The 12,045-nt window shown below is 31.6% G+C and overlaps 1 protein-coding gene across 1 annotated transcript in view; it reads left to right on the forward strand.

Annotated features, from left to right (window-relative positions):
- Positions 1-229: 229 nt before the first annotated feature.
- The window catches only part of LOC143224223 (putative lipid scramblase CLPTM1), a 45,527-nt gene continuing 33,711 nt past the window's right edge, over positions 230-12,045 (forward strand). The window contains exons 1-2 of the mRNA XM_076452645.1: positions 230-319; positions 9,850-10,008. Coding sequence (XP_076308760.1) covers positions 317-319; positions 9,850-10,008 — 162 coding nt within the window. The 5' untranslated portion in view covers positions 230-316. The remainder of the gene's footprint in view (positions 320-9,849; positions 10,009-12,045) is intronic.

Here is a 12,045-nt window from a genome sequence, read left to right on the forward strand (position 1 = left end):
CATGTGCATCTCTAAATTTAACAATGGGCAACAGAGTCATTGTAAGTGATTGACAAGTATTTTGAGGTTTGTTCTTTTGTTTATGTGTTTATACTTTTTGTAATTTTTAGAGTTCACCACCTGATCAGCAAACAAGCGAGCCACAACAGCAGCAGCAACAGGCATTTTCATGGGCTGGTGTGATAAAAGGCATAGTTATTCGAGCTCTGATAATTTATTTTATCACCAGTTTTTCCGTCGACCTCAGACAAGTACAGATAAGTCTTTTTCTAGCGCCTAGCACAGCATCTTCAATATCTTCAGCAATGGAACTGTTATGGTAAGCATCTTTTTTAAATGACCTTATGAATTGCTTATTTTAAATAAAACAATTAAAAATGTGCTAATATTTTAGTCCAAAATAAATCATACATTTGTTTTTTAGTTTCTGTCATCTCGTAAACTTTTCAGTGGTGATGCTTATGTTGTATATTTTAAACTGTTTGCAAAATAATACACCAGAAATTTAGAATTAAAGACAAACACTGTTTAAAGAAAGCATTTACATAAACAAAATCAAACTAAAAACAAAATAGTCTTCTTTTCTTGATCATAGTAAAACATGGCTTGTTTGAAGGACTAATCGCAAGACTTAAAACTAACTTTGCTAAACTTACAAAATAATTACTGTTTTCCAAGTTAAAAGATAAGCATAAACTTAAATCACCTATATAGAATCACACATAATCTGTTTTTGTTAACAGCTTTCTGAGGTTTCTACTATCTTAAGCTTCCAAAGCTTTCAAACCCAGTTATTTCCGAATGTTTTGTTCTGAGCAAAAAGTGCTTTTCACTTGCATGCTAATTGAAAACTTTTATAGTACTTGAATATATTTAGTATTTTAGTATCTTAGAAAAACACATTTCTCCACCAAGTAAAAGAAAGAGAGAATCCAGCTGAGAAGCATGCATTTATCTTCTGCTGATAAGGGAAAAAAATTATTTTTTTACATTGAATTTACAATTTGATGCAAAACTAAATATGTACATAAATTTGATTATTACATAACATTTATTGACATTTCCATCCAGAAGTGTTTAAGTGATTTTATCATTCTCATATTCTACAAGTTTATCATCTTTCAACAAAGTCCTTAGGTGTAATGGTTAACTCATGTAACATCTAAATGTTGACATTCAAAATACCTATCTGCTTCTTGTAAAAGTAAACAGCATAACTTAAACCATCTACATTAGTACTAAGTTCTCAAAAATTGAGGTTATGCTTAGACTTTAAATGCCCTTATTTTGCCTAGGCTGCTTTTTAAGTAATTTATTGAGTGGATCTTAGCAAATTATCATGCATAATAATTATATAAGAAGTTATAATGGTCAGAAGTTGTAGCTTCCCTTTTATATTAATAATTTGGTGGTATTGGTTATATTTTAAGTTTTTATATAGCTCTGAGGAATCATTTTTGGTCAATAACTTTCTTAGTGTTTGAGATTTTAGTTATATCTTTAATTATTTTTGTTCAGTAGCCACCAGAAAGTGTTTAATTTGTATTCAATGTCTGTGTTTACCTTTTTATTAATTCACATGGCAGATTTATATATCACATTGTGATAAAACAACTTTGTCAGTTTCTTAATAATTTCTTTTCAAACCTAAAATTTAATTACTAATTTCTCAATCAAATGTTACAGTATCTAAAGTTACTGTGGTTTTAGTAACTTATTTTACTTTTGACTCTATCTTATCTGAGAATACCACATACTTATTTGATTAATTACATTATTTTTTGGCTTTAGCAAATTCTTTGAAATACATTATGGGCATTTTAGTAAAGTAACTCTTATGTACATAAATGACAAGGGATTCTTAACTGCTAGCCTAGTAGAGGTTTTACATTGTAATTTATGGCATTTCTTTACAATAATAAACATTTTATTCATTCTTAAATGCAATTTGATGAAAATAAGTGGAAATAATGTTGTATTTAAAGTGCTGTAAAAAAATTCCTGCTTTCCTTATATTTTAAATTAAATCTTACCACAATTAACTTAATTATAAGTTTTAATACTATGTACCATTAATTACCAAAGGTAGATCAGAGTCTAAAAGTTTTACAGTTTCAACAGCCATACTCTTAAAATTATATTTCATTATACATCAAAAGACTAAAATTAATAAATGCAGTGGCAATATACCACAACATTAGCAACACTACTTGTGAAAAGTGAAAAGTTTACAATCAGATAGTTCATATTTATTTCCAAATAAATTAGGATATTTTATTTTTTAATGCATACATATGTGTATGTATATATACATACACACATGGATTGACAAGGAGTTGACATGTTATTTGCAAAATTAAACTCTCAAAGTGCATTCCCATCAGTGCTGGCATGCATACACAGCAAGGTGAAAAAATGTTGAGCGGAAAACAATTTCAAACATGGACAGCAGAGGAAAAGAACCAAATACATGTGGAAGAATAAAACTGTATTCATTCCTACAACAAGAGAAATATATTTCCAGAACTTTACCTAAGCAATCAGCTTTTATATTTTATATTAACTGGTTGCTAGAGTAGGAGGGATACATAGCTAATGGAGATAGAGATATGCTTAGTATTCATAGTGATACCATACTTCAAGTCAGCTAAAATTCCTAGAATATGTACTTCAGTAATCAGTCTTGCTAAAAATATTCAAAGGAGTTAAACCTTCAACATACAGCTCTGTGTACCACTTTTTGCAAGGGGTGCAACTTCACTTTTGCTTAACATAAAACAAAAACAAGGCTAAGTGAATCTTAACCTTTACAGAGTAATGCATGTAACTTTTGTCTAGTAAACAAGAGGATTAGAGAGTATTTAAGATCTTTTTTACACCTTGTTTGCAAGAGTACCATCTAGTTGCATGCAGAACTCTTACATGAAAACTTAGACAAATTTACCTCAATACAGTTTTATATATTTTTCTTTTCATGGAAGTAATGCAGTTTTATCTGTCATCTCATCCACTTTCCATATATAAGGGTCTTTGATGACTGTAATCTTATAATTAAACATTAAAGAGCAAAGTTATACTTCCTTAATTTATGTGCATCAGTGTTAAATGAAAAACCAAATCAAACTTTACAACACTAAAATTGAAGCAAATGGAAGATAATTACAAAAACAAATTAAAATGAAATTATCAAACTGGATATTAAACTAAATACTATACATACATACACATGGATTGGCAAGGAGCTGATATGTTATCTGCGAAATGAAAATTACAGATTGAATTAACTCATTCACAAGGTTTACAAAATGTGAAACTTAAAACAAAAATGCTGTTCAACAACTTAATGAGAATTATGAAATAAAATGCATAAACCTATATGATTAAAGAATTTAATTAAACTAAAGTAAAACTATGATTACCACATAATAAAACCATAAAACCCATAAAAAAAGTCAGTTGTTTACATAAAAAGGAATGACCACAAAGTTGGAAAATTTAAATTCTGGGATATTTAAACAAAATGGGGATAAAAGTTGTAGAAAATTAGCACTTCCTCTTTTTATCCTATGCAGGCAAATCATAGTGCTTAGCCATTCTCATTATTAGTGTATTTTATAATAAATGATATAATAAATTGTAAATAATTTATATATCTGATGATAGGTTAAATCAAGTAGTCTTTATATAAAACTGCAACATTTTATTATTTGCCATTAATTTACATTTTTTGTTGTTCAAAGTTATTTATGCAATATTATAGTCAGGAGGAAGTGTATAATTAATTGTGTTTTATTGTTCAGAGCCAGATTACGAGCTAAAGTGGTAATTGAGTGAAATCATGAAGAAAAGCTGTATCATCTCTGGTGGCCACCTTATTAAACCAAATAAGTGTAAAAAAATAGTGGAATGTGTTTTAAAATTCAATGAATTTAAATGCATGCAGTAAACTTAAAGTTCTTGAAAACAAACAAAATAGTAGTATAGTAGTATAGACGTGCTTATTTTTGCTCACAGATGTGGTGGTTTTCCTTTATGTTACAGATGTAGTTTTACTTTACTATGTTTTTGTTATTTCTTTATTTGCAAGGGTTTGTGTGCTAATGTACTGCAGATTCCGCTAACTCTTTGGAGAGTGGTGTCTGACCAGATTTTTTTTTTCTTCTAAATCTGTAATGTCCATTCTGTGACCATGCTCAGTGTCAGTTGTGTTGTAGCTCTTTCTACTGTAAATGTGATATACAATTCCAGATGCTGCCAGATGTTGATTGATTGTCTTTGTTGAATTGTCATCTATGCTGAAACAATTATGTAGTAGGATTAGGTTATGCACACTTTGCACTATCCAAGAACCTTTTCACCACCATTTCTTTGACCTATGCACTGAGGATGAAAAATGAAAATTACAAATGAAGAGTTCTACCCGGTCCTAAAGGATCTCTTGGCTTCAGTTGCTGGTAGTAACATACTTTTAGACATTGGAAACTTCAGTGCTCATGTTGATTTAAATCATCAAACTTGAAACAGCATGTTAGGCCACTTCAGGAGAGGAAAAATAAATTCTAGTGGCTAATTACTTTTCAGCTTCTGCACAAAACTAAATTTAGCAATAATAAACACATTTTTCAAACTTCCTTAGAAATGGTATCACAGTGGTGGACTCTCATTGACTACATTCTAAAGCAAAGGTGGGAACTTGCTGATATCACATCTACAAATACAAAAAAGAGCAGTCTGCCTTTAAAAAAACTGAGCATAGCAAAAGTACAGGATACTGCATGCATAGAGGAACTTGCAACCAAGACCATGAAGGTTATGAAACAAATGCTTCCTAAGCACCTCTGCCAGTCCCAATGCTGAGGAAACATTCAAACGCGGCCACCCAGAAATTGGCTTTAACAATAAGGGACATGCTTCTAAAAGCAAATAAAGACATTGCTATAGTTAAAATGAACACATTTGAGTACATTAAAAAAACAACAACATTTTTTCAGGTACAAACAACTTTAAACCAATACTTACAAATCCAACAAAAACATATGGAAACCAAGTAAACAAAATGCTTCTACAGATGAAGAAAAAACAAATACAATCTCAGAAAACTTTTATTTTTACCTGCGTAAGACCGACTCACACTACAACTGCATGGCACTTCTAAACCTTACAAACCTGATTGTCTGCTCTGACCCATAATGTCAACCTATGAATAATTCAACTACAGCCTTGGTTAAATACATAGTGTGGGCATTTCCTAAATATGTAACATCAGCCTGCTCCTCTATAAACTCTTAAGTTTAAATCTATTCATGATCAACTAAACCATAAAGCCTTAATGGCCATTTTTGATATAATCTCCCTCCTGACAGAAGTCTCACTTACCAAAGCCTTCAAGATAGCTCTTGAACTTTATATCCAAGACCCAAACCCACTAATACAAACCCCCAGCAATAAAGTAGAAACCATTATAGAATTCACTACTGCCAAAACTAACTTTATGTTCAATGACCAAAACTACATACAAATAAATGGTTTAAGTATGGGCAATCCAATGTTAGCAGTTCTAGCCAACATTTTCATGACACAGATTCAATCTCAAGTGATAAATTCAGTATTACACCTACTGCTATTTTGGTACAGATCTGTTGATAAAATTGCTGGATTTACATCTACAGAACACACACTTAGTTTTTCAGTTGTGTTAGCTCCATACACTTCAACATTAAGTTCACCTGTGAACATGAGAAAATTAATCAAATAACATTTCTCAACCTCAAGATCACAAGAATCAACACACAGTTCAAAACAGAAATCTACAGAAAAAGCATCCATACTGGACTGTACATTCCCTGGGACTCAGCACATGAAACAAAACAAAAAACTAAACATATCAAGAAACCAAATATACATAGCCCCAAAACTATGCTCACCAATAAAATTAATGATTAAATCAACCAAATAAAACAACACTTTATCAGCATCAACAAATTTCCTTCAAAACTGTTGAAAAACATTTTACACATACACACTTAGACCAACAAATAGACATGAAAACATCCAAGAATTTAGTTGAGAAAAGACAAGCTAGATAAGCTTTATTAGATGGCAGACTTACTCAACAAGCTACTAAACAATGGAAAGCAGTTATATCAAATCTCTGGAACACCTGCACAAATTTTAAATAGTAATGGTGGCTATAAAAGGCAGAGGAGATACAGTCCTTAACTGCCAAACACAATACAAAATATTTGTTGACACTTTGAAGGTGGTATATGGATCAACTTTTCCATTCAAGAGTCTTGATAGTTACCAACTATTTACAAATGAGATAGATATCTTGCAGAAATGGAAAGAACACTTTGATACTTTGCTGAATAAGACTTCAATGTTTCATGATGCAATTATGGATCAGGTGCTACAACTACCAATTGATGCAATGCCTGAAAACTTGTGAAGGCAATTAAATTAATTAAATCTGGAAAAGCACTGGGTTTGGAGGGTCTACCTGCCAAAATTTTCAAAAGTGGAGAACTAGTATTAAAATGAGAATTGTTGTACCTTTTCAATAATTTGACATACTGGAGAACTACTTTAGGAGTTCAACGATGGCCTAATTGTAACAGTCTAAAAATATAATAAGGATCAACATGAATGAGGAAATCATTAAGGTATTTTGTTCCTACCAGTCCCAGGGAAGATTGTGGCCAAAGTATCACCATAAAGCCAATGTGGGTTTTGAAAACAGTTCATGATCAATATTATCTTATTATGGCAAATTAAGAAAGAGTGTATTGAACAAAACAGGGTGTTATGTGCTGTGTTTGTCAGTTTCACCAAAGCTTTTGATAGTGTAGTGAGAGAGAAGTGCTGTAGGCACTGCTTGCTAAAGTTGGATGTCTGCAAAAGTTTGTTGCATCTGTTCATCAATTTCCTGATGGCATGGATGGACAGTTGCCACATAGGGGTGTGCCACATCATAATTCTACCCAATAGCACTATGTCAAGCAAGGTTGTCTATTGGCTACCACATTGTTCACTCTCTTTCAGGCTGCTTTTCTGGATTTTGTATCTGCTAATTTTGCCAAGGGAATTTACATCTGCACAAGAACTGATAGCATTCTTTTGAATCTCACAAGACTGAAATCTGGTACTAAGATTATGGAAATCTGTGTTAGAGAGTTGCTATTTGCCTACAGTTCCAAGCACAGTACACTACACTTGTGAAATGAAATTGTGCCAGCAGTTTTGTGCTCTGACCACACAAGTGCTAGAAGCATAGTTGGTGGTTTTCTCCCCCCAAGTCATCTTCAATTATTAAATTACTAGTTACAATAGCTAGATTACGTATGTATCAATCCCTAGTTGTCTTTATAAAATTTCAATTTTTTTTTTATTATAGTTGCTTGTTTCCTTTTATTAGTTGTATTTTTGTACACCAGTAGTACCAAGAGTGTGGTACCTGTATAGCTGATTTGATTTTATTACACATCAGGATCTGTACTAACCTACCCTCAAATCTAATTGTATACCAAAAGTAGTGTATTATCATTTCATATATATTTATTATTATTTTTGTTACAAGAAAAAAATCATTGGGACTCCAAATGGAAGAGTTCTGTCAAAGAGTTGGAGGAACAAGATTTGTAATTTCTTTTGCACACTTGTTTAGAAAAGTAACTAAAAAACTTTTATGAATATTTATTGAAATTGTTAAACTTTGATTCATTCAATAAATACACATATTGCAGTTTAGACAGCTTTTGTAAGTACAGTAAGCTTTAATTTTGCTCAGCCAGTACTCTAAAAGAGTCATTGTTGTCATTTAGACATTTTAAGAGTGGTTTCAAATGCAATTTTTATGGCCTGCATTTTGTTTAATCACAATCCTTACTTTGAAATGCTACTGTAATTAATGAAGATTCCACTCCCTAATTTTTATGTGCACTAATTTTAATTGAAAGTTATGTAAGTCTCATGTTTGTCATTGAACATCTGGATAGTAATGATAATTCTCATATCTAATTATCCTTTAACTTTTCTAATGCTTTTGAAGTAGATAATTGAAAACCAAATGGTTTTATGTATTACTTAATTCAGCTGTTTGCATGATATTTATACATCTGATAAGAAATCATTTTCAGGATTTTTATAATCTTTCGTTACTAAAGAAAATTTTCTAAGTTCTTGAACTTTTAGAAATGCTTATATATACATACAGTGAACAATTCTGAGGATTTTTGGGGGTTGTCCAGAGGATAATCTGGAGGTTATCCTCCAAATAATTATATTGTCCTGACTTTTTGTAAGCCCTTTTCCCTGTTTTTTAATTATTTTTTTTTACAAAATACCACACAATAACAAATTTTCCTAAGCTAGCACTAATTGTTTAGATTTCGATCAATTGTACCACAAAAAAGCACAAAATCTATTTTTTTTTTCTTTTTAGAATGATCATACACTGTAACAGACAATTCCAGTGTTGATTTTCACACCCAAAGCTAAAACAATTAAATAGTTTAAGTCACTTAACTTTATTGTTTTACTGCCTCTTACTTTAGTGCCAAACTCAATTATCATAATTGGGGGAGCTGGCTGTAAACATGGGATCAAGTTACAAACAATTAAGTTAAGACAGTATTTAACTTGTAACAGATGCTTCTGGGTGATTGTGTTAAATATTGTGTTCAATTGATTTTTCATATCTAGCATAATGACTTTGTATTTTCACAATTTAGTTAGTTTTATAACAATGAATAAATATATATTAAAAAATTTAGTATGCTGATATGACCTCCTGTGCTTTTTTGCCATTCAGGTCTTAATGTTTTGACAAAAATTAACTCTCTGTTTGGAGGGAATTTATTTAGCTCATTACTGTTTTTTTATTATTTATTTCAAGTATGCAGCTTATAACATGAAAAAGTGATACATGGAAAGAAGATAGGTCTAGAGTTATTGCAATTTTAATGGCTTTTTAACTGATGTATAACCTACAATAACTTCCTTCCATGGTCAATGTGATCTAGTTGACAGCTGGCTAGAAATTGGCAAAGAAATAGCTCCTGTAATATTGATAGGACATTTAACCTTACAGTGAATTCAGAAATTTTAAAATATCACCCTTTTTAATTGACCATAAGTAAACCAAGAACAAGCATTGTAGAGATTTACTTATAGCTTTTGCTTATTTAGGAGCAATACCCTATGGTGTTAATTGTGTATTTTTGTGAAAAAGATTGTTCTAAAGTAGCATACAATATGTGAAAGTAGGTCAGGTTTTATTTTGAAAATATAACTTCTCTCATTTTGCTATTAATTGGCTCTTAGTAACATGTGTATAATATATGCAGTGAAGATGATCTCAACAAAATTAGCTGCCTTCAGTTCAGTGCAGTTGTTACTGACATTTTGAGTAAGATCATTCACTTTATTCACATTGTGTCAAGTCTTTCTTACTCTTGAAGTAATGTCAATAGTGCTAGGTTTCTCATGCCACATGCCTATTAATAGATTCAAGTCTTGTATAAGGAGTAAGGAAGGGTGGTTTGTACACTTGAATGACTCTGCATCCAAACTGAACTGAAAGAAAGCAGATTTACATACATGCTAAGTGGGATACCTAATGTATGGATTTCTTCTATTGCATATTCCAAACTCAATTAGAAACCAGCTTTATTTTGTAACATCTTTCATTATTGAACATCTATTTATTTGTTTATACTATCTTAAATGTAAATCAGTGTTCTTGAGAGCAAATAATATATCCCTATTTCATTAATGAGCTTTATATTTAACTACAGAGTACCTACTATTCAGTGAACATTTTTTAGCAAAAAACATTTTTTTTATTTTCAGGATATGTATATCTATGTAAGTGAAGATGAAAATCGGCCAATATTTAATGATTCAGAACAGTTGGTGTGGTTAGAGAAAGGATTAGTGTACGGTGACTGGAATGGAGGATCTAATGGTGATGGGACTTCTACACACGAAACAACAATTGTGGCTTCTAGTGTGAGTAATGTTCTTTCATGCAGTGAACATTCATTTGAATAATTCATATTTTTTTTAAGAGTAGGATTTAAGTACATAATTCAGGATACTAGAATAAGATGTATTAGGTAACCACAATGTTCTAAACAGTGTTTTGTTCCTACACGGATTCAAATACTTAATGAGACTACATATTTTCATTTAAATTATCTTTTACAAAGTGTGGTTTTAATTTTACCTTAACTCTATGGAAAAGAAGATTGTAAACATTTTCTTAATTTTGGAATATTTAATTTATTATTTATAAATTTAATTTATAAATTAGTTTATTACTTTGTTATACCTCTATATATAATATAAGGACAGTAAAGGACTTGTTGGTCTATCTGGGCTATCCTATCCACTAAATAAACATTGAAATTAAAATGAAACACTTAAAGCCAGCACATATTTAAAATATTTATCAAGCCTTCCCTTAAATTCGCATTACAAACTCCATCCACTATATCTAAAGACTCTCCAAGAAGCTGTCTTGTGGCTATCTATGCAAAATTTAGTTACCACATGAACCCTATACCTTTGCACAATTGACTGTACAAAAAACAATGTAATATTATATGTACTTTGAAAGATTAAATATACTACCAGAAATACCCACCCTCCAGGCAAGTATAAATGCTAATTCATATGGAAGGCTATTGGGTCTGCAGTCTTTTCTGTAATTGTCTGACAGTTTTACAACAATGTTCTCATACTTGACATTCAATAATATTAACCATCTACAAAAAAAAAAGGATGTCATTGAAATGTTAGTTTGAAAATGATCTATCATCACAGCATAATATCACAGAGTAGATTTTACTGAAGTATTTCTTTATAGAAACAATTATATATGAAATGCCTTGCTTTTTTGTTGCAACAGTCATGAGATTTTTGCTGAAGAAAAACAAAATTTTTTAAAGTTTTTTTTCGATTGTTTCATATTTGAAATTTACTCCTTTTTTGTAATGTTTATTGGTTAAATTTCAAGCACATCATTTTTGTAGAAATTTCAATTGTTTTATTTGTTGTTCAGCTGTAAAAATACTGCTGAGTTATAAAAATATTACCCAGTTGTGATTGGTGATGACTGGTGTGGTAGTGTCTTAGATCTAAGTTTTGGACATATACATTGCAAGCTCCATTATATTAAGATATTAGAAACAAAGTAACAGCATATTTGGGCTATCTTTATGACTAATGATAGTAGTACTGTGTTTAAATCCCCTAGTTAAGTTCTTTTTATATTCAGTAACAAACATATTTTTTAATTTTACAAAGTGTGTTAAAAACTAAATGTTGAATAATGGGTTCATGCAGAGTAATGTAATAGTTTTTTGTTTTTTTTCACACAAATTGTTGAAAAGAAGAGTGTAATATTTAAAAGACAAGCACAAGTCATGTAAGAATTACAGAAATGATTACAATATTATAAGATCCATATCAAAGATTTTACTTTCTCCTAATTACCCCTCAGTGTGGATTCCTGTACGTGGTGAGGGGACCTCCCAGGGAAGGTTCTGTTCTATCTGGTTACCTTCTCTGGGATCTAAACATCCACCCACGTGTTTGCCATGCGTGGCGACCCGTGAATGGGAGGAGAGGATCCTGGTGGTTGAGGGGTTCAACCCTAACACACCACTTTGGCCTCGAATTCCTGCAGACGGGCGGCCTTTGGGTGGCCCCACTTGGGTCAATCGGCTGGTCCACTTGGGCTAGAGTCAACCAAGTACCAGTGTTGGAAGTTTTCAACGGGTGTTGTGGACATTGTGCCTGATGCTGGTGTTTGGGTATAGTGCTCACAAAACCCTGGCGTTGCTGCATTGTCCTTGCATGACTTTGTAGTGCGTCCCCTTGTAGGGCTCCATGGTGGGTGGGGCTAGTGGGTATCGAAATTTTTTCTTTTTCCTAGCCAGAAGGAATCTTGGATTAAGTTCACAACCAGCATATCTTCTACCACCAGTTCCAAGATCATATAGGACAGGATTCGAAAGGTTAATGGGTTTACATGGGTTAAAG

This window comes from Tachypleus tridentatus, chromosome 8 (assembly GCF_004210375.1).
Source record: "Tachypleus tridentatus isolate NWPU-2018 chromosome 8, ASM421037v1, whole genome shotgun sequence".
Taxonomy (NCBI): Eukaryota; Metazoa; Arthropoda; class Merostomata; order Xiphosura; family Limulidae; genus Tachypleus; species Tachypleus tridentatus.